This window comes from Eutrigla gurnardus, assembly GCF_963514095.1.
Source record: "Eutrigla gurnardus genome assembly, chromosome: 20".
Classification (NCBI taxonomy): Eukaryota; Metazoa; Chordata; class Actinopteri; order Perciformes; family Triglidae; genus Eutrigla; species Eutrigla gurnardus.
In genome coordinates this window covers 5,530,408-5,553,511 of record NC_139931.1, presented here as the reverse complement: position 1 = coordinate 5,553,511, position 23,104 = coordinate 5,530,408, and the positions used below count along the sequence as shown (strand labels likewise).

Here is a 23,104-nt window from a genome sequence, read left to right as displayed (position 1 = left end):
TGGACTGTATAATTTGATCATTTTAATACAGTACAGCTGCTGCGATTCCATAATCGGTTGGAAAAACCCTGAATAATGTAGAGTTAACTTTAACAGATGATACAATTTAGTCTTAAATGATTACCAATAAATAAAACATGTTTATTGTTAATACTATTAATAATAACTTGTACTTGTACAACAATGTCAAAAACCAAACCAAATTCATAAATGATTGTTTTTATGTTAATGCAACACATCTGAAATTGACCTTTCAGTCCCACCAGATTTACTAAATCGTGCTAAATTGCTATCAACTGCAATATATACAAAAAAACAACAACAAAAACAACCTGAATTGGAAACAGCACTGACATCCAAGTCTCACATTTTCTTTAATACATATCTTTATTCTTTAAGAATAGAATCAACACAGTAGTTTTAATAACTCTCACCTATATATTAACTTCAGTACATACACGGAAAAAAAATATTTTGCAGCTTTCTTTTGGTGTATTTTCAGATGGCTTGTGTGTTTTCTTTAGTTTTCATGCCACTGGATGTTTTGATGGTGTCATGTGACTGATGGCAGGCTCTGTTTCAGAGGGAGCGCTCAGCCTTTCTCTCTCCGTCCTCTCCGCCTCAGCTCTCTCTCTCTTTCTGCTTCACCCGCTCTCTGTGTCACTTCGCCTCTAGACTTTTCCTGCAGAGGAAAACAACAAGGTCAGTTGGGAGGTAAAGGCAGTGCGCTGAGGTTGATTTGAGTCCGTTTGTTTTGGGGAAATACGCTAAATGGATTTGTTGTGGAGTTGATTGATACTGCTCTTCTGAGCTACTGCCAGGATCTGGATAGCTAATCACAAACAAACTGTCAAGGGAAGCAAAAAATACCTTCCAGCACCTCTAAACCTCACTAATTAACACAATATTTAGTGTGTTTCATATGTACAAAATTAAAAAACAGAAAATTTATTTTTTAAGGGGTATTATGTGGAGGACCAGTAACTTCCTGGAGTCTCCGCCGGTTGCCTGGCAACTGCTGATGAACGAGAAATAGTCTGATGCCACCCATAAAACATAAAAATGTAACTGTACAAATGAATACATCCAATATACACATTAACCGTTCCATCCACCTGTTTCCAGCATGCATTGATCCTCTAGGCAAGCAAGCAAACGAGCATATTTCCCCAAAATCATATTTTCATATATAAATGTTTAGTCTGTTATTGAGCCTATCACCAGTGTCAGTGGGAGAGAGATTACACATAAGATAAAATGCAGTGTACTATAGATATACATTCCAAGTCAAGTCAGATCATCAGAAAATAAAATGCAAATCTGCATTATTTGCTGAGCAATGTCAAAAATGGTTAGAAGGCTGCTTTTTCATAATTGCAACTGAAATCCGACATAATCCAGCAACATTTTGACCTCGTTAGCAAAATGCACAATATAAGGTCGATCACATTAAATGCAAAGTCCAAGTGTGCTAATGTTGCTATTTTAAAATTTCAGAGGATCTACAATCTACTGTTAGCAATAAGCAGAAGTAACATTTTCAAACTATGTAAGTCCTTTGTATGATTTCTATTAGCTGTTCAAGAAAGATGCACAGCCAGCAGGACTACTGATCCCAGCTACACTCAGGATCCAAATGCATTATCCCAGAAAGATTAGCAACACAGAGGAAAACTCCAAACATACGTGCATGATGCAGAGTGCTGAAACCTTTAGCACGAGTCAGGGGAATACCTTGTTACAGGGGTGTGGAGGAGGGGAGGAGGGGGGTGGGTTTAGACTGGATTGTTGGTGAGGGAGTGGTGAAAAAAGAGCATCCAAGTGGAGGAAAATTAGATAAATGTCATCAGAAGTAAACAGAGATTAGAGGGAAGAGGGTGGGAGATCGTTACAACTGCGTCAGGAACAAGAAAAGAGGTTAAAATAACAGTTCAGATTCATTAAAAGATGTTTAATTGGAGGTAAATTATTCCAGAACATTCCATTAATCAACAATATATTCCTTACAAATCAATTAAGACAGCATCAGGTTGAAATGTTAAAGGAATTGTGTTCTTAAATTGTATAAAATGTGTAAATAAATCTTGTCTACGTATGAACACATTGGTTTTTTGTGCAGCATGTGTGTTTAATTCAGACTAGCTGAACCAACCAGCTGTTCCAGAAATGTGATTCCCCACCACGTATCTTTCAGGACCATGTAAGCGTTCGGATCCAGAATAAAGGAAAGCTGTTTTAAACGAGTCAAATGCGTAGCTTACCCTCCAGATATGTGCGAGCCACAAACTTGAGGAGCTCGTCGATGAGGATGACGGGGAAGGAGAGCTTCAGCACCATCAACCACTGCTCCACATTCAAGTGGGTGAGCTTGAAGATCATCTGTGGACGAGAGCGCCGACGCGTTAAGGCCGCCAAACTTGACGCACAACTCGCGGTAAGACACGAGCTGTTTATCAATGACAGATATTATTTACATGAATGCTCATACGAGTATGAATCCCCTTTTTATACACATATACACAGGAGAATCAGTATAAATATCTGGAGTATCATTCCCGCTGAAGAGTCTGTATTTTCTGTGAAGAAACGTCTAAGTAAGGAGAAATAGTCACGTTTTTTTAAATTCGTCACACCATTTTGGGAGTCCACAAGGCAGAGCAGCTGGTTTAATTGTGTGCCACCTTAAATACCATCTCTGTTAGTAATTTGGGCAGCTGAGCGGTGCCTCATCTGTTAAGTATTTAAGTAATGACAACAAGTGTGTGTGTGCGTGTGTGTGTGTGTGTGGCTGGAGAAGAGGGTGGTGGATGTTTATTTTGGAGAAGAGGGCTGTAGTGCAGGAGGCCAGACTCACGGGCAGGGGGTCGACGTAGATGATCATGAAGTGAAGGGACATGGAGAGGCTCATGGCGCCCACCAGCCAGAGGTTGCTCCAGGGGGGCATGCGCACCAGGGACTGGTTCTCAGACAAGCTGGTGGGGAGGAAGAGGAAGAGGAGGAGGAAGGTGGGGTTGGATGGGGAGGGAGGAGGGGAACGTTAATGCAGACTGAAAATGTGTGAGGGCATCTAAAAGAGTGTGATGTAGGGAAATAAATGTGTACAAAAGGATGTGAAGCAGAAGCATGTGAGCTCTGACACATTTCTGTGGTGGACGACCTCAACATCGTCTTTCTATCTTAATCAAAGTCATATCAAAGATCTGACGAAGGTTTTATGGGTGTAATATTAATATATATTATATTGCATAAAGATGGAAATAGCATTTAATAGCTAATTTTAACTTACTCGATGGAGAAACAATGGAGCCATTTTAAAATACATCATTATAAGTCCCCAGTGAACGTGTTTACCTGTTCAGAGCGTTGCACATCTCGATGGTGACCAGCACAGACAGAGCCATCGTCATTGGGGGAGCGGCCTCAAACACCTCGCAGTGGATCCCAGCAAAGTCCTCGTTGTCCTCGCTGCACTGCATGAAGTGTGACTGACGGGGAACACAGACAGAAACTCTCACTAAAGCCGTGGTCTCTGAGAAGCTGGGGCTCCTTCCCTGCAGTGTGTTTGTAAAATACTACATGAAAAGTACTCAAATCATAGTTTTAAATACTAACCAGCTGGTAGAAGGTAACCATTGGGCCTTCATCACAGTACAGGAACCACCAGGCGGCTGCTGCGACGGTTGCAGCACCGACATAACCTGGAGGAGATATTACTCTGTTAAATAACAAAGTCTGGAGTCCTTCATTTATCTTAACGATCCACAAGTTCAAACCCAGAATCTTCAATAGACGTGGATGTTACTTGTATAATGGCTGCCAGAGAGTTTTTGATGCAGGTGTTAAAGAAATCGATGTTAATTTGGTGCATGATACCCTGAAGACCCGTTACCGTGGTAACAACATCATTTAGATTAACCAACAACCAAGCAAAATAAAATAAAACGGCACAATACACAAATGATTGAAGAGGGAGCGAGCAAGAACATAATGTGTCGTACCTCCGATGGCCATGTATCTGAAGAAGAGCCAGCCGGAGATGAGGGGCTCTTTGGGGGAGCGGGGGGCTTTGCCCATGATGTCCAGGTCGGGGGGATTGAAGCCCAGCGCGGTGGCAGGCAGACCGTCAGTCACAAGGTTGACCCACAGCAGCTGGACTGGGATCAGCGCTTCGGGCAGACCCAGGGCAGCGGTCAGGAAGATACTGGGTGTGGCAGAGGGGAGGTAAGAGTTTAATTCATTTTGACACGACCCCTCTCGTCGTCTCTGTTCTCACAGCTGTCATCACACCTCACCGCCATCTACACAAGCATGTACTCACCAGACGACCTCGCCTACGTTGGAGGAGATGAGGTAGCGGATGAACTGCTTCATGTTGTTGTAAATGGCTCTGCCCTCCTCAACGGCAGACACAATGGAGGAGAAGTTGTCGTCAGCCAGGACCATCTCAGAGGCAGACTTGGCAACGGCAGTGCCAGAGCCCATGGCGATGCCAATCTCCGCCTTCTTCAAGGCGGGGGCATCGTTTACTCCATCGCCAGTCTTGGGTAGAAGGAGACCAGTTAGTGGATTTGCAAGTCAAAATGGTTTCATTCCATTTTTAATATCAAGAAACACGACAAAAGTACACGCTTTCTATCTCTCCTCCTCACCATGGCAGTGATCTCGTCAAAGCCCTGCAGGAACTCGACGATCTTGGACTTGTGGGACGGTTCCACTCTGGCGAAGCAGCAAGCCTTTCGAACGGCGATCTTCTGATCGTACAGATCGAGGTCATCAAACTCGCGACCGGTGAAGGCCTTGCTGCTGACGTCCTCGTCCTCGGTGAAGATGCCGATACGACGGCAGATGGCCACCGCTGTGCCTTTGTTGTCACCTGGGAGGACAGAAATGAAGATTCTATCGTTTCTATCATGCTCGTCTTCTTATACGGTGAGATTAAAACACCGAGTTTGTGTACGGACCAGTGATCATGATGACACGGATGCCAGCAGCTCTGCACAGCTCGATGGAGCCCATGACTTCCTTACGAGGAGGGTCGAGCATGCCAACGCAGCCCACAAAGGTCAAGTCAGTCTGGAGAGTCAGAACAAAGGAAAAGAAGCTTTAGTGTCCTTTTGGAGATTAAACTACTGCAACATAAACAACTGTTTAAGTGATATCCACTGCCATATGTTAGACAATATTATTAGTCACCTACCTCATAGTCTGCGAACTTGGTGGAGTCCTCCAGGTTCATGTCCTCCTTCCTCACAGGTGTGTCGCAGGTGGCGAGTGCCAGACAGCGGAGAGTGTCCCGCCCGGTGCCCCACTCCTTGATGACTGACAGGATGTGGTCTTTGACGGGGCCAGTCAGAGGTACACGGTTGGTGCCCACGCGGACGTACGCACAGCGGTCAATGACACCTTCTGGAGCACCCTGTGGACCGACGTGTGTTTTCCTTATCAACACAGACTAGACAAGTTTTGCAGTACCGAGTAAAACAAGCAGTGTAAACTCTTTGTGTACTGTACGGCTTGGGTCACACACTCACTTTGACGAACATCTTGTTTCCCACAGGGGATTTGGCAGACTTGGCAGGAGAGCAGTAAACTGACATGGACTTCCTGTCTCTGGAGAACTCCAGGGTGAACTCCTTCCTCATCAGCTGCTTGATCACCTGTTGGAAAACGGAGGGAAAGAAGGTGAACTGCAGGAAAAGCATCAAAAATCAAAGTATATGCAATAACTGTTTTTTGACCACTTGAGGCAGCGGATATATAATCATGGGCTTTTATTATAATCTGAGGGCTTGTCACTATGAGTGAGCCCTTTCACATTCATTCATTTTGTGGACTTACACTGCAGCAAGCGTTTGCCCGCTCCACCTTGGACAGGCCGGCCACTTCAGTGTTGAACACGTTCATCTTCTCCACCAAACAGGACAGCGCGGTTTCAGTGGCCTCGCCCACTTTCTCATAAATACCCTTGGACTACATCATGGAGAAGGAAGAGAGAAAAGTTAAGTATTGTCACATTAAAACAATGTCGTGAACGCAAAATCCTCCTGAATGCTCTGCAGACCTCATTGTAGTCCAGAGAAGAGTCATTGCACAGAGCGCAGATGGTGGCCAGCTCGACCAGTCCATCATTCTGGCCACACTTCAGAGGCATGCCATTCTTTGTACTAGCAGAAAAAAAGATTAACAAAAATGTTTAGACAAAACTAAATATTACGTGTGTCCATAAGATACATTTTTTAACTCTTTTTGGTACTTACACTTCTCCCTCGGGGGTGTACTTTGAGCCTGAGATGTCAAACTGACCGAGGGAAACATTGTCACCCTCAACTCTCTCGATGACGAACATCTGGAAATACACAAACGCCTCCATTAGATCTGCTCTCTGGATCAAATCCAAGAACGTTTGTGTGATGAGAACGGACCTACCTTAGTTACACACATCTGGTTGGTGGTGAGGGTGCCGGTCTTGTCGGAGCAGATGACCGAGGTGCAGCCCAGGGTCTCCACGGAGGGCAGGCTCCTGACGATGGCGTTCTTCTTGGCCATACGACGTGTTCCCAGGGCCAGGCAGGTGGTGATGACGGCGGGCAGACCTGAGATGGATGGAGAGAGAAACGGTCATCGGTGGAATGGCGGACACAACATGAACTTCTTAAACCGAAGAGCCAAGTGAGAAGAAATAATGATCTGACCCGCCATGACTGTATCCACCTGCCACTGGGCAGGCTGACAACCGTCCTGGTCCCTACACGGCCCTTAACACATCAGCTGGAGCCCATCCAGACTAAGTTATCCCTGCGGGAGGGGGCTGCTGCACGCCATTCAGTCAGATCTGTGTTCAGTTTCTTGGAATAAATCAACTCTGACGATGGGCCGGTGAAGGTCTGGAGAGTGTCCAGTTTAGTGATATTATGGTGGCATCTGTGTTTGCAGATGATGTTGTCCTCTTGGCTCATCAGACTGTGGTGCGTGATGAACATAGGCACAGCTGACTGTGGCGTGACGGGGATGAATGTGAGCACCTCCAAATCTCAGACCCGGTCCGTGCCAGATTATGCAATCGTTCCCATTCAGGCGGCTAAAAGGTTTCTGTTCCTAGAGTCGGCGTTTGATGGCTTTTACGGTCTTAATCACTCAGTTAAAGACGGGGCCGAGTGACTATGCAAGCTCTTGATTTACTGACCAAATGTCTTTCCAACTGTCATCTATTGTTGGAGTTGGGCAGCGACCAAAGAAAGATTATTTGGCTTTCTGTCTGTGACAAACAGCTGCTTCTCCAAGTTAAAGGGGGGCCAGATAAGCTGCTTCATCCACCTGCTGAAGATCCTTTATGAGTTCATCAGAAAAGGCAGAGATCCCTGGCCAGACCAGGACAAATGACAGTACATCTCCCAGCTGTCCTAAGAACAAACATGTCTGCTTCCTTCACCTGCATCCAAAACCACCAAAAATCAGAATTTACCTATTTGTAAAATCAACTTGATAAAATCCAAGAATATATGCTGCTGATTTCGCATTGTGCTCCTATAATATTGAAAAAGAGAGATATCGTCTTTTTTATTACACTGGTCTCCTTCCTTGTCAAAACCAGGCGCCTACATTTTACCCACAATGCAACTTGACTACAGAAAGACTCAAGTGACATCATTTGAGGCAATTTGCCAAAGTTCTTAAGCCGACTTTGATGACTAAAATTGATGGAGTTCCTCCTTAATAAGCCGTATCTTAGTGTATAATAACGTAATGTCATAATTAGTGACACTCATTTGATTTTTTATGGAGCGTCACATTAGATTAGCTACATTAGATGAATTTTAGATATGATAATCTTGTGGGCGAGTACGTGGAAGTTAATCCCGGGGTTTCACCTTCAGGGATGGCAGCCACAGCCAGAGCAACGGCTATCTTGAAATAGTAGACAGCCCCGCGGATCCAGGAGCCTCCGTGGACGGGGTCATTGAAATGGCCAATGTTGATAATCCACACGGCCACACAGATGAGGGAGATGACCTGGAGGGCAGGCAGTCAAAGGGAAGTGTTTCACTATCCTAAGTCACTTAAAACAACATAGGTCCCGTTTTTTAACAAAAAGGATTAAATGGATAAAAAACTGTCACCGTGGCGATACAGTTTCAGATCTGCCTCACCCACCTTGGACAGCTGCTCTCCGAACTCGTCCAGTTTCTGCTGCAGAGGGGTCTTCTCCTGCTCTGTGGCAGCCATCTGGTCACGAATCTTACCGATCTCAGTGGAGACGCCGGTCGCAACGGCGATGCCGGTGGCTCTTCCTGCCGCGATGTTGGTTCCCTGAACGCGGTTTCAAAGAAAGATGGAGAAAACCACGCGAAAGTTACTTTGTCAATCTGGACCAAACTGAAATATCTCAACAAGGGCTGGATTGATTGCCATGACTTCTTTTTTTAATAGAAATTCATGTTCCCCAGAGGAACTTTCTTTAGTAGGTAACATATAGGTGGATGAGGACTCACAGAGAATAGCATGTTCTTCTTGTCCTGGTTGACAGCTCGGGGGTCTGGGACAGCATCAGTGTGTTTGATCACACTGACAGACTCGCCTATAGGAGACACACGTTTTGGGAGGGTTAGGGTGAGGAAGCACGCATCAAAAAAGACATCATATCGCTCTGTCCAGTAACGCCTACCAGTTAGAATGGACTGGTCCACACGCAGGGTTGTGGATTTGATGGAGATGAGTCTGATGTCAGCTGGCACTTTGTCACCAACTACACAAACAGAAATGCAAACAGAAATTACTCGGGGCTGTTTTACTTGAAATGATTTGTTTCACAGCGTTTTGTTGCAGGATTACAGTACAAACGGCTTTGTGTCAGTCTGACAGCAGCATGCGGCTACAGCAGGATGAGGGAGGGGGGGAAAGGGTTGATTGACTGGTTTTAGCAATCTGGATGGCGTTGCTATTGAAAACTGATACCGCAGGCAGAGACAGAGAGGGAGACCTTGGGGAGATCACAAAATGAAAAGAACAGGTGGACAGCAAACAGAGGGAGAGGGAGAGACAGAGGAGCGAGTCCGGACGTCAATATTAAGTGTATTTATACTCAAGCTTGTTTTTTTTTTTTTTTTTCTTCCTGCAGCAAGTTCCTTCAGTTCCCCTCCACCCCCTTTTTCTGGGACTGCCTTAAAAGGGCCCATGTTCATTCTCAAGGACGTTCGGAGACATGTACTCACTCACACTCACACACACACACGCACACACACACACACACACACACACGCACACACGCACACACGCACGTGACTCTTTTGAAGTACACGAGCGAATGAGCCGAGGAGCTTGATTTCTTCTTTATGTTAAAACAGGAGTCAAACATATTTGAGTTTCTAGTCCAAAAGTTACGTTTTCAGCTCAAACTTGGAGTCGATTACAGAGAGTTTGTAGAACAATGGCTGGTTAGATCCAAGGTTGAGAAGTCCTTATGACTGTATTAGTACATGATACATAGTTAAAGTGGGTTCTGGACATTATTAAAGTGTACTCTCAGTATTTAGTATCTATGACTTGACTCTTACATACAAGCCAAAGAAGAATTACTTCACTTAACCAGACTCAACACAGGCCATCGGCTCCGTTCCTTAATATTTCCACATAGCTCTATTGCATGCACAATCATATCGTTTGCATGCTACCATGTAAAAACTTAAAATTGCACATGAACAGGAATTTGCACGCTAAAGCTGTGTAGTATGTAGAACTGGGCAGATGAAGTCCTATTGTGGGGGATTAGTTTCAGGAGTTAGGCTTGACCTACATGTGACCTAACTCTTTACTTGTATTTTGCTTGGAGTCACTTCATTACAGGATTTCCCAAGTATAGATATATATCACTGCTGCTGAGGGTTCTGTTCCTGGAGCGTTTCCAGTGACTGAATGGACGGTGAATCCATGCCGCTGCTACAACTGTGAAAAGAGAGAGCCCTCCAGTTTTGGCAATCTTACCGGAAACCTCCACCACATCACCAGGAACGATCTCCCTGGCCTTGATTCTCTGCACGCTCTTCCTGTCCGACCGGTAAACTTTCCCCATCTCGGGCTCGTACTCCTTCAGAGCCTCGATGGCACTCTCTGCATTGCGCTCCTGTTGCAAAAATAATGATAATAATGTTTTTTTTTAAACCCTTTTAGATCACATCTCCCAGCATTTTATGCTACGATCATATACAATATATATATGCCATTTATTCTCTATTATGCCAGATGTGGTAAGCCATAGAATCAGGCCCAAAAAAGTGTCTAGAAAGAAAATAATGTGTAATGTGATGCTAAATTACAGTAAACAAAAGTTTGATAGGGAACAGATCTTGAGTGTGTGTTTGCAGTGTTTGCTGAACAACAGGTTGATGAAGTCCAACCGGCTGATGTTCGCTTCAGTCTGCGGTTTCCTCCAAGGCTGGCCTCCACCGCCTCAAAGTGTAAAGCCCAATTTATGCCAGCCGCCCTCCCTCCCTCCCTCCATTCTCCCCCGTACCCCCCATGTGTGAATCCTTGTGCATAGTTTCCAAATGACTGCCGCAGGATTGATATGAACCCCCTCTACCACACACACACACACACACACACACACACACACACACACACACACACACACACAGAGACACACACACTTCCCAGTCCTGCCGTAACCTGATCGTCCCTCTGTATTTTTACTGTGGATTGAAACAAAGCAGACTGCAGTTTGAGCCTTCAAGGGTCCCAGTCCACCTCCCCCCTCCCCTCCACTCACCCCCGCTGGCTTAACCTTTGGCCTTTTCACCTCCGGCTGACGTCATGCCTCTCATTCTGGACTCCCTCGAACTCCGAGCTCTCGTGTGCTCGCTGTAAAGGACACGGGCTGCGACCCGAACAGGCCATCCATCATGTGTGATTTATTGTGTGACTGTTACTAAGTATAAGAGTCTATTTAGGTGTGTGTTTAAAAGACAGTATTCAGGGGCAGGTATGTGTCCTTGTGATTGTTCCTCTCTTTGTGCGTGTGTGTGTGTGTGTGTGTGTGTGCTCACTGACCTGCCACACTCCAACAACAGCGTTTGCAATGAGGATGAGGAGGATGACGAAGGGTTCGACGAAGGCTGTGACAGTCTCTTCCCCTTCCTCGAACAAAGCCAGTACCTGGGGAGATGGAGAGAGGAGGTAGTGTCACAATTCACATTTTAATGAAGGTGTTTTTTACTTTATGATTTTTTTTTTTTATGTTTAAGATTTCCATGGAGGTCGATGACTGAGAGCAAATTAAAAAATCTCAGACTTTTCGCCATAAATTCTCATTTTTACTCAACAAAACTCATGGCCACACTTTTGTTTTTACGTTCCCAGAGTGCTAAGTGATGTCTTCCGATCACTTGTTGTGTTCAACCAACAGTCCAAAATCCATTGCTGATGCTGTGCTCAAGGAAATAGTTGTTGCAGTTGATTTTTAAAATTTACTGTAGATACTTTATGCATTTCTTTATATACACTTTCCTCATATCTATAAAGTTTTGTGGGTTTGTGTTGATGTTAAAGTAATTCTTTATTATTGCTGGGGATACTTCGTTGTGCACCTGTTGCCCAGGGTGACAGTTTTATCTTTTACTGATGGTCAGCATTAATGACAGTTATGAACCATCGCTGGATCAAATGACATGTGTCATTGTCATCCCTTATGTCACCCTACGTGTGAAGGCCTTCCTCTACATGTGACTCCACCAATCACACAGCAGCAACACGTGTGGTGAGCGGGAGTGCGAGGTCTGTTTCGGAAAAGCCTCCGTGTTGACATTGACACAGATTAGTTGCAGGCCAGCGGACCAGAGAGAGCCCCATCCTTCTCTTCGCAAATGTTTGCTCCTCCTCCTCCTCCTCATAATCCGCCGTGTTTTACATTCGCCTGCTTTTCATCTCCCGTCTTTTCCCACCCTTTTTCCAAAAATAGTCCCTACTGCTCACGCTCTCGGGTCTGTCTTCGCCCTGCCCCTCTTCAAAGACACAGTGGATCTCCAGAATGCGAGTCAGAGGCTGTCAGCGCGCCGCGGCGGCAGGACATTCCTGTGTGTATGAATAGGATGACCGTGTATTTGCAGTATTTAGTGTTCTCTCTTTTAGAAACCGTATACGACTATGAATCTATTGCTCTCGTTTGTCATTGTAACAAACAAAGCCATTGTGCAACCCAATCCCCGACTCCCCCCCCCACCCCACCCCTCACCACCCTCCCTGTCTTTCAAGCTCTCCTACTGCTGCAAGCCATCCCTCGTTCCTTCCATCCCTGACCTTTGTCTAAGGATACAGTTTCTCGCCCTGGCTTGAGACTTTCTTAAAATAAAGCCCCTGCTATGTATATGTACGCACACAACACACACTCTTTCTCTTTCTCTTGTGCGCACACATACACACACACACACACACACAGTCGTCGGGCCTTCTAAGGCCATAGTGACAGCTGTGCAGGGAGGCCAGAGGGCAGAGATCGAGGATTAAGACATTGTGTCCAGCCTCCTCTCCTCCACAAAACTGTTTTGGAGAGAGCAACAGGGGGAGGAGGGGGAGAGAGGGATTCCTGGTGTAAATGAGAGTGAGGACACGGGTCCAAATGTAATTTAATAACTCAGCAGTGTTTTGTAATCGCAAACAAAGCAGGCGAAGGGTCAGAAAAGATGCAGCTCGCCGTTTGCACTGTTCGTTTCTGTTGGTGAGGCGCTCCATCAACATCACGCCATGTTCAGATGCAAGAATTGGCTTTTTTTGCAACAGCTTTGAGCAGCTAATTTGTTGCCTCTCAAGCCGCTGGTCCAGGATCGATTATCCTTAACTTCAGATTTAACCTTAACATAACCATTTGATTGGTTGATCTTGCTATGGCCAGGTGGAAACAAGGTCTTGAAAGTGCTTTAATTATCCACACCACTTTCTAATTGCTAATTGGTGTTTTCCTCTGTCTTTTCAACCAAAGTTCCTTAAATACACAATGTACGTCTTTTAAAATATTTGCAGGCTTACTGCATGAACATTCTGTATCACGTAAATACAAATGCACAGCATCGTTTAAAATGGAAAAGTGAGCAAACTCACAAAAGAGATGCAGGCGGCCAGCAGTAAGATTCTGACCAACAGGTCCTCAAACTGTTCCACCACCAGCTCCCAGATTGTCTTTCCTGTTAACATAAAATCACATAAAGTATTCAAGTGTGTGGTTGATTGTGTATGTAATTGCTGTGTATGTTAATATATTGTATGTATTATTATATTAAATGTTATGGAATGTCAATATAATCTTAATAATATACATGTTTTTTTTTTGCATGCAAGAGAGTTAAGAGGGTTAAGCAGAGTTATGATGAAACCTGTGATACATATTTGGTAAGTGATTATTCATTTTGCAACAGCAGCCTCATATAAAGCTATTTATTTTAAATATCTGCCACATTGATTATATATATGGTCCTCAAAGTCTTGGTCCTTATTCTGTGTGCAGATGATTGGTTGCAGGTTAATGTATTTAGCAATTGTAGAAGCCACACATCCGACATCAGGAATGGCCTCGGATCCACTGATTTCTTGGGTTATGTGTGCGTTGTCATCATGTTATTAGCAGTTTGGGTCACAATTACAATCTCCGGAGCCAATGACGGGTGTTAGATTAACGACTTAGCACAGGAAGTGAGAGGAACAGGTGTGTTAGAAGATGCACCGTGATCACATGTGAGTCAAACAGGAATAATAACTGAAAAGCAGGTGTTTGAGGTGGACTCACCCTCCTCTGCCGGCAGCTCTGTGGTAGAAGAGAGACAAACAATATTAATGCAACGTAGCTACGCGCCACATTTACAACACTGTTTTAAACACACTTTAAGGAGTCAAAACCAACCATTGCATGACAGAAACTACAATCTATTCCACTCCCACATTTCTAATAAACTATTGATAGGACTCTAAGTGACTAATTAATGTTAAGCAGCAGCTGGTTTGTTCAGGCCTCCTTGTCCCTCACACAAATATAGTAACTATATTAACTGACCTTTACAGTGACCTTAATTACTCTGTTATTTTAGTTTGCTGTTACTCTGTCAACATCCATCCATTGACTCTGCTGAGACGCTCCACAACAAATACAGTCACCGTTGAGCCCAATCTAAGGGCCTTCCTCAGCAACTTGATTTAGCTGAACTCCATCCCACCGAGGGAGGCTACTACTGCACGAGAGGTAGTTGGAGTAAAAAAGTAAGACCTTGACCTTGAGATGAATGAACCGTCATCCTTTAATTCGCTAATAAATGAAGAATCTCCAATCAAAACTAAAGCCAGCCACGATCGTCGGAAACCTGAAACTCTAATGCACCTGCTCCAGAAACATCACCCTCCCTTTGTTTTCCGTAATGAGACCAGCATCAGAAAACTTGTCGTACACAGAGCCAGTTCAGCATCGCACTGCTGCCAATTAATCTTGCTAAGCCTCTCAGGTACACAGTGTTTCTGCTATGCCTTCAACTCACTCTGCCAAGCTAAATCCAATGAAACGCGTGTGTTCCTTCACCCTGCTATTCCTCAATCACTTTATTGACTACGACTCTTTGAGTCCAATACATTCAACTGTTTCATCCATCCATCCCTCCATCCATCCCCCTCACCGTTGTAGCCGTACTTGTCCAGGTTCTTCTTGAACTGCTCCGGTGAGAGGCCGGTGTTTTCGGTGACGCCAAAGTGAGACAGGACGTCTGGCGACTCTTTCATGTGTGCGTTCTCCATCCTTGCTGAAACGGAGAGGCTTCGGGAACAAAAGGGATAGAAAACACAGAACACATTCACGTCAAGTCTGAGCGGCACTCAAAAGTTAAAAACAAGTGAAGCTCAAATGTTCACCCACCACTTTCTTGTAGTGTGGGATTGGGATTAAAAGCTGGCAACCCCCCTGCGTTCACACTTGCTCTCTCTCTACCCCCTCTCTCTCTCTCTCTCTCTCTCTCTCTCTCTCTGGGCTGTTGCTCTCCTCTCGGAGCCCTGGACTGACAGAAAGTGCAACCCGGCAAACTGTCCTGAAAAGTTTTATACAGATGAAAAAGTGGCCTCATTGGTGCTTGCTCCCCATGCACTCGCCCCTCATTGGTCGATAACGTCACTAATAGGTGGGCAGGGAAGGCCCTGTGGTAAAGAATAGGCGGGGGGGTGGAAGGGGGCAACAACTGCAGAGGGGTCTGCTGCACGGCAAGCTGGAAATAAGATGTGCTTAGAGAACATGCATGCTCAGGGGCCACACAGCAACGGCTTTCTGAATGAGAGGTAGGGGACACTGATGAGCTCATGACACAATACTAGTGTGTATGTGCGTGCACAGGTTGGTGGACACGTGGACACACAAAAATGAGGCCACTTCTGCTTTACAATAAGTACTACTAAAATGTAATAGTCCTATTTATGTTTACACCTGTATATTCTTTCCACTTGTAGCCTTTTCATATCTATACATCCATCAGAGGGAGCGCAAGAACAGTAGCCGTGGTGATATAGATTAGAGTAATGCCCTCATAATTACACAGGCACACATATAGATGCAAAGCAGAGGGGAGAGAGGAGGAAAGAGGGGAGCCGTGTTGTTGCAGGATCCATTTATTACTGTGGAAAACATGTTCCCTCTAACAGACTGACTGTTGATGATGAAGTAAAAAAATAACAACTATTACTAGCTTTCCATTCTCATTTAACTGGCGTCCCATCATGTGCTCTGACATGAATGTGTGTTCCTGATGAAGACATGAGACATGACCAAATAAAAATAATGCTGAAATCTGTTGTCAAACTGGCCTCTTCTTTAAACCTGTAATAACATAATAATAAAATGTTTTTTAGCCACTTGGGGGCAGCAGAAACAAGTAGCAAACCCAGCACTGACATATCTTTTTAAAACCATAAAGCTTCCAGCATCACATCCAGCCATTATGGAGCATCATTTTGAATTAGTTGGAGTCATGTTTCTGTCCACCTGAAGAATGTAAATCCAGTCTAACGCCATCAACTCCTCAGATTATTATTTTTTTTTTACGTTTTCACAAAACATAAAAACAGTTCATAAGGATTTTAACATAAAGCGATTCTCAGCCTGAATTTCCAGCTTGTTGGTGAGTGTAATCATGTCAAAATGTGGTCCTGTAGTGGGACACAGTGGAAAGGCCAGATAGAGTCATTAAGGATGATTTCTTCATAATCATAAAGTTATGTTATTTTTAATCCCTTAATTAATTTGATTTTAAATTGTCATTATTAATTATTTGTGTGAGGATTACTCCAGTGAACTAATCAGGATAGGCTATAACAGTGGACTGTTTGTTCATCCTGAAAGCAGGAAGTTCAAGTCTGCTTTGGCTCATTGGGCCTACTTAGCACTAGCGCCTAGCGGCTCGCGCGGCTAGCTTAACGGCTGCCGTCACCATGGATACCTCTTAGTTAAAACTATTTTCATCGCGGTCTTATGAAAGAGGAAAAAAATGAGAGCTGTGGTCGCTGTTAGTTAACAAACCATGACCTACAGTGTCTTACAAAGCGGGAGTGGCAAAATATTTCACGGACTTTTCCAACTTTAGGGTATGAAAAGAAACTAGCTAGCTAGCTTTTTCCTGTTTACCGTGCCGTCTCCTTCTCCGGCAGCCGTCGACGGCGTGTAAAGTAGGGGGAGGGGGTTGATGTGTACCCACCAGGAGGTCTACGGAACCACGTTCAGGTCGCCCTGAAAAAACTTCGTCGACAGTCGCGTTTACCAGGTCCTGGACCGGCAGCGCCGCCGCCATTCCAGGCCGCTCGATGCAAAGGTAAAGGAAAACATAACAGTAGACCTGCCAGTCATGGGAAGTGTGTTGGCAGGAAAAGATGACAAGTTAGCCACACATTAAGGCCTCTGAATGATTTAATTGCCATCAGGAATCATAGCATCAGTTGGGGTGAATAAAACCCACAGACAAGGCTCAGATATGTCACAGTGTGGGGTTGACACACACACGCAGAGAGACGCCATGTTTGCCTTAAACAACCAGCAAGAGCAGTTTGACAGTTTTTATGATCGTTTTGAAGAGAAAAGTAATGAACCTAACAACTTGACACCACACATCCGTCAGAGATGAGAGGAAAGGCATCACTTTCCACATGAAAGCTAAGTTTTGGCCTCCTGGAGAAGCTGCACTTCCTTGGCTTAGTTAAAGAGCCTGTCCAGGAATACTCAATTTGTTGGTCTGATTTGGTGGATTTCTATGGTTCACAAACAATCCGAGGTGCTGTTGCTTACTATGTTGATGATGATCTGCAGGAGGCCGTACCTGAGTCCAGGACACTTTTGAAGCTGGTCTCAACTACACCTTCTACCGCCTCATCTGGAGAGCAAAGTCTCAGAGTTTAAGGACATAAAGACCTACAGCGCATGGGTTTTGCCTACAAATAAAGTAAGTGTCTGCTTTTTTTTTTTATTAAAAAAAAAAGTTCAACCCTTTTTATTTGCTCTGTGGGTATAATCTGATGTTATGCTTTGATGTGCTGACACCCAGAATTTCTCTCTTCTCTTTTTTTTCTTTATTCTGGTGCACTCATGCCAGATGTTCATTATGTATGGATGCACATTTGATGCTTTTTGTAGTAGTGAATAAACTGTTTTCCATTGGTGAGCTGGTCTTGGTGCGCCGTCGCCAGATGCTGATTGTGTGTGGATCCACATTTTTGTTGTAGGAGTGAATTAGCTGTTTTCCGCTTGTGAGATGACACCCAGGATTTCTTTCTTTTCTTTGTTTGTATATCCTGGTGCGCTGTCGCCGGAGGCTCAATGTGCAGGTGTGCTTTTACACATTTTAGGTGCAAAAAGCTTTTTTTCTACTACTCTCTTTTTTCTTTTCTTTAAGCTGATGTGCTGTCACCAGCGTGTGTTCACCTTTTATGCATTTTGTAGGAGTTAATAGGCTGTTTTTTACTGGTGAGCTGACACCAAGAGCTTGCTTGCCCTCTTGGGGTGTTTATTGTGTTGAATGTCTGCTTACTAACTAATTTGGACTATATTTTTTATCTAATTCATAATATAGACACATCAATATTCCACATTGAAAGGTCACTGACAAAGCTTTCACTGCACTTTACTGTGTGTTGTTGAGATCAAAATGAAGGCCTTGGCTCGATTTAGTGTTGTGGATGGTATGAGCTCATCTGTTTTAACACCAGTCAGTTTGGTATGATGAGTGCACTCCGGACACAATGAAAGCCAGTGGGAATATGTGGGAAACTGACCAGTCATTGTTATCAGTACGACTCTTCGTCACCAGTCTTTTCTCCTTCCCTATCTTCCCTCACTACAGGTCCACCACTTCTTTGTCTCTGTTATTTCTTTCCTCTTTCTGCCCCAGCATTTGCTTCTGTCACCCTCTGGTCCAGTGACAGTGTTCGAGCTGTACTCTGCTGTGTGTTTCCCCTCTGACCCGCCGTGATGTTGTGGGCCGGCTGCAGCAGTGCAAAGCTCAAGGTGGCTCACTGACATTTAGCTCAATCTCCCTTTGGGATCAGGTTACTGCGGCTCATCCTAAGCACTGTGCTCTAATGCTAATAAAACATAGCGGTGATAATGCTGCACCACTCGTGCATGGGCGCGCGCACACACAAACACACATACACACACGCACACAGGTATGTGTGTGTTCTTGCTCAGTGAGAAGGCAATTCTTGAAACGCTAGGTTGGATTCACTACTTGGAAAGAACGATTAGGTGTGTATCATGTACGTCAAGTAATTTGAGCTGATACAAAAACAATCCCTCTCAATCATCACGATCATCATGACCCACCATCTGCAGAGATCCTGCTGGTACTTTCTCTTTTCTTCTTATTTTTGTTCTATTCTGAACCCCTCTGGTCAAACACAGCTGCTTTGTGGGATTCCGAGGCTCACAGGCCTTACAGGCCTGACATCCACACACAGAGAGAGCAGGCAGGCCAATGCAGGATGAAGTGTGCCTTAGGCTGCACTCATTCAAAATCCTTCCTGCAGGTTTTTGAGGAGGTGTGGGTGTGATTATTTGTGCTTTAAAACGTAACCGCTGTAAGATCAGAGAATAATGTTTTTTCTTCATATATACACACATTTATTATTAACATCCCTACTGGAGGACTTGCGGTGGGTTCATAAAAGTGTGAAAGGTATAAAAACATCAGCGGCATGATTGTCACTTGCTTATCACCTTGTCGCTTTTGTTTATTTGCTTGTTATAGTTCCGACAGAGGACTTCCACGGTGCCCTTTTCCCCTGAAATGATTATGTGCATAATGATTTGGAGCTGGGACCAGGACAGGCTCAGTCATGATGTAACCAGTGTGTGTGTGAGGGCTTGTTGGCAGGCAGCTCGGTGTGGGAGGTGGGCACGTTGGGACTGCCTGCCTGTGGCTGCTCATCGCTGCGAAGGATACAGGAAGCACTTTGAGGGAGGATGATGAGGGCCAAAAGTAGCAGCAGGGCAGGCAGTGGTGCGTTCGTGTGTGTGTTTGTGTGTAGGAAGTGCGTAAACTTGCATTGTATTATTAGCTGAGGCAGGGCAGCTGGGGTTTGAAGTGCCCCACTGTAACTGTACCTATAGTAGCAGTTGCGCTCCTCTGGTATAAATAGTGCAGTGGGCATGTGGGCTGGCAGTTATGACACAATGGCAGAATTTCGGTGTTCTTTCAGAGGAGGTTTGAGAATGTGACACCCTGGAGGCGAGGACCCCTCTAGATGCTACACTGAGGCTTGAAGGTTACATCAAGGTGGGGACGAAAATGTGCCTCTCTTCTTCTTTAGCGGTATCAATCTTCTCGTCTCTGCAAGAAATCAAATGGGCATATTTTCCAAAGTCTCAAACTATTATTCTAACACAGCTATTTCTGCTGATAAGACCCAGTACCTCATTCAAGCCTTATGTCTGGTTCACACTGGACGACGAGCCAAAGTCAATTGATTTTTGTGAGCAGAAGCCTGGCTGTTGTCACCGGAAGTACATCTCCACACCGTCAACAAGTGGTTGTCCTGCTGTGTGTGTGTGTGTGTGTGTGTGTGTGTGTGTGTGTGTGTGTGTGTGTGTGTGTGTGTGTGTGTGTGTGTGTGTGTGTGTGTGTGTGTGTGTGTGTGTGTGTGTGTGTGTGTGTGTGTGTGTGTGTGTGTGTCTCATGTTTGCCCTTTGTTTGACACAGCTGATAAATGGAATAAATACATAAAAAACAAAACAATCACAAACACCTGGGAGATTAGACTATTTCTATATAGTGGATGGATGGTAAAATTGCACTGGAAGAGGAATCGGGAGAATTTAAATTAAATCTTTTATAATGTTAGCTTTATTACCTCAGTTCATAGGTGTTACATGATAGCCTTATGGTATTGAAGATAAACATCCTTCTGGCCTACACTTTGGGGGGTGACGTGCAGGAAAGGTCCTCCGGCTGGGTTTCGAACCGGGGTCTGCTGCGTATTTACGATCGTACATGGCCACTCCGCCAACTGCGCGCCCCGGCCTACACATTTTGAATGCAACTCAGTTACCAACAAAAGAATGAAGAATTTGACAGATAGTATTTTTTTAATTGTCTATACTTATACTGATACTAGATATCATTAAATCTAATATTGTGATAGCCCCAATCTCCAGCCATCCCAACCATGCCTTGGCTGAAACCTGCCTGTTCTCCGTTTCACCAGCCCATGATTCTTGTCCTCTCCTGCACCCACTTCATCACTTTTGTTGCCACGTGCCCCGAAAGCTGTCCCTGGCTGTAAACCAAGGCCAGGCGCTCCTCGTAAGTGTGTCCCTGAGAACATTAGGTGAGGACTCACTCCAGGCTCTCATGTTGCTTATGTCAACACATCTGAGGGTGAAGGACCCCCCGCCCCCCTTTCTTCTCTCAGGTCCAAGGAGAGAGTAGAAACTGATAAAGAGCCACTTCCTCCTCAGAAGATCTGTTTGAGCTTGGCAGTGAAGCAGAGCCAAGACGTTCTATTTACAGAGGCCCATCCAATCTCTTATGACATCAATACATGCCTCAGTACCAGCTACTGCACTGTTTGTATTACTCATGTTGTGTAAGGTGTATGTTAAATAACAGGCAATATGCTGTCAGATAATTACATAATATTACTTAAGCTGTCATTAAACTCTTAGGAAGTGTCCAAATCTTAATCTAAATCTTAAGAGGTAATTTCTTTTTTTTACTGAAAATGTGAAGGTTTTAGTGAAGGTTTTAGTGAAGGTTTTCAAAGCCAGTACACATACTGGCTTTGAAATTATTACGGTACTTTTAGACTCCATATGTTTAGATTTTAGACCAAAAAATAATTCTTAAATAAAAACATTAGCATTATTCAACAAATATTATTTCTTGAGGTACATAAAAAAAGGGGAAAAACAAATTGCAAAGGTAAATTGAGCAATGAAATGGGAAAAATCGAAATGATAAAAAGTAGGGACCTCTTTTTGCTTTCTTTTCCAAAGGTTCTGTTTTCCTGTTGTGGCACTTTATGACCTCAGTATTTCTAAAATCTTGGCTACGACCCTGAAAGGAGAGCAAATATGTCTTTATGAATAACAATGTGTTTAGAATTATGCACAAGAAAGTCTTCACTTTCACACACAGATGAAGAAGATCCCTCGTTGCTCCAGCGTTGCTTTTTCACAACCGCATCATGATGCCGCCACAGTGTGTGATTTCAGAAAGCATGCCGGCATCACAGGAACGAAAGAGCAGTGACGTTTAACGCCGCAGCTCCGGCATTCTCTCTGTGTCATTTTGGCTTTTACTTGGAATTACCTGGCCAGTGTATTACATTTAACTCTCTATGTCATACTGGCCTAGTGGAAGAATAGTTTTAACATTCCTGAATGCACCTCATAGATGGGACTTCACTTTACAAGAATCATTACAGAAAATGCTTATGCTAATGAGACAATGATCACATGTGCCCATTGTGTGTGTGTTAGCTAACCTCTGGCAGGTTAGCTGGAGGAGTTTGGCATTCTCTGAGCTTCGGAGTATATTTAACCCTGTGGCTCCCCTGCCGGATGGCCCTGCCATATACGGGCCTGAGCGCCGGCAGGCTGGGAATGACTGTGAGCACATGGGCCGGAGAAAAAGCTGCGGTGACAGGATGATGGATGAGTGTTGTAAGATGGAGGGAGTCCACTATGGAGAAGTTGGGAGAGAGAATTGGAAGTTGTGAAGGACAAGCAAGTGCTTGTTTTTTATCAAGACTCGTCTGCCTTGTAGGCGGTTGAGAGGATGAAAAACAAGCAGCTCCACAAAGCCACGAGGAGGAATAAAAGATGTTCCAGCTGCAGCTTCAGTTGCATTTGATTAGTGTCTTTTATCAACTGATGTCTCTTTTGACAAAATAAAGTGGCGCACTCAAACCCCAACCTCCAAAAAATGTCTGTCATAACAGAAGCTGCTGGCAGTGTGTGGATGCAGGCTGTAATCAGAAAAACAAGCGGCCCTGTGGGAGAATATAGAAATGTGACCTTGCAGACACAAGTGTCAACATTTCTGAGCGTGTCACAGTGTGTTCAAGTGTGAGTGTGAGACAGACAGAGTGTATGGTATGCATCAGACAGGTGTGTGTGTGTGTTTGTGTGTGGGCATCCAAGTGTGAGTGCACATGCATGTGTGTGTATGTGTGTGTGTGTGTGTGTGTATGAGACAGGTGTTTAGCTGGAATGGTGCTAAGCCCTATTCCTGGTGTATACACACACGCACACAAAAACACGCACACACTCACACACACCATAACGGTAATCATCAATAGAGGATACATAATTGTCCCTGTCGAAAAGTCTCGTCATTATTGATAAATAAACACTTACACAAGTGAAATAATACACACACACAGTTGTGACCATGTTTTGTCTTTTTGTTGAGGGTTGTTTCAAATAAGGCTGCTGCAGAGATGGTGTATTTTTCTAGGTCAACACTGGAAGTCAAAATCACACTGGTTCCCTCAGCGAAGAGTTAATGGGATTTTTTAGATTTGGCATTATTGCAGAAAATAAGCTCTGTGGCAAACACAAGTTTATGAGTTTTGAAGTGTGAATGCAATCAACCGGAAGTAAACATTA

General features: G+C 44.4%; 1 protein-coding gene across 2 annotated transcripts; it reads right to left on the bottom strand.

Annotated features, from left to right (window-relative positions):
• Positions 1 to 368: 368 nt before the first annotated feature.
• Positions 369 to 15,055, bottom strand: atp2a1 (ATPase sarcoplasmic/endoplasmic reticulum Ca2+ transporting 1). Of its 2 annotated transcripts, XM_084036357.1 has the most exons (26): positions 14,879 to 15,055; positions 14,643 to 14,779; positions 13,769 to 13,786; positions 13,087 to 13,169; positions 11,044 to 11,148; positions 9,979 to 10,117; positions 8,663 to 8,743; positions 8,490 to 8,575; positions 8,152 to 8,307; positions 7,869 to 8,010; positions 6,427 to 6,593; positions 6,258 to 6,346; positions 6,062 to 6,164; positions 5,839 to 5,970; positions 5,532 to 5,657; positions 5,198 to 5,416; positions 4,962 to 5,073; positions 4,650 to 4,873; positions 4,319 to 4,539; positions 3,999 to 4,201; positions 3,613 to 3,698; positions 3,352 to 3,485; positions 2,855 to 2,972; positions 2,262 to 2,379; positions 1,735 to 1,780; positions 369 to 682 (listed from the first exon to the last, which is right to left on the bottom strand). In XM_084036357.1, the coding sequence occupies exons 2-25, from the start codon at positions 14,758 to 14,760 to the stop codon at positions 1,776 to 1,778; spliced, it is 2,985 nt and encodes a 994-aa protein (XP_083892483.1). In that variant the 5' UTR covers positions 14,761 to 14,779; positions 14,879 to 15,055; the 3' UTR covers positions 369 to 682; positions 1,735 to 1,775. The 2 variants fall into 2 exon arrangements, with proteins under 2 accessions (XP_083892483.1, XP_083892482.1); XM_084036356.1 differs by lacking the exon at positions 1,735 to 1,780.
• Positions 15,056 to 23,104: the final 8,049 nt, after the last annotated feature.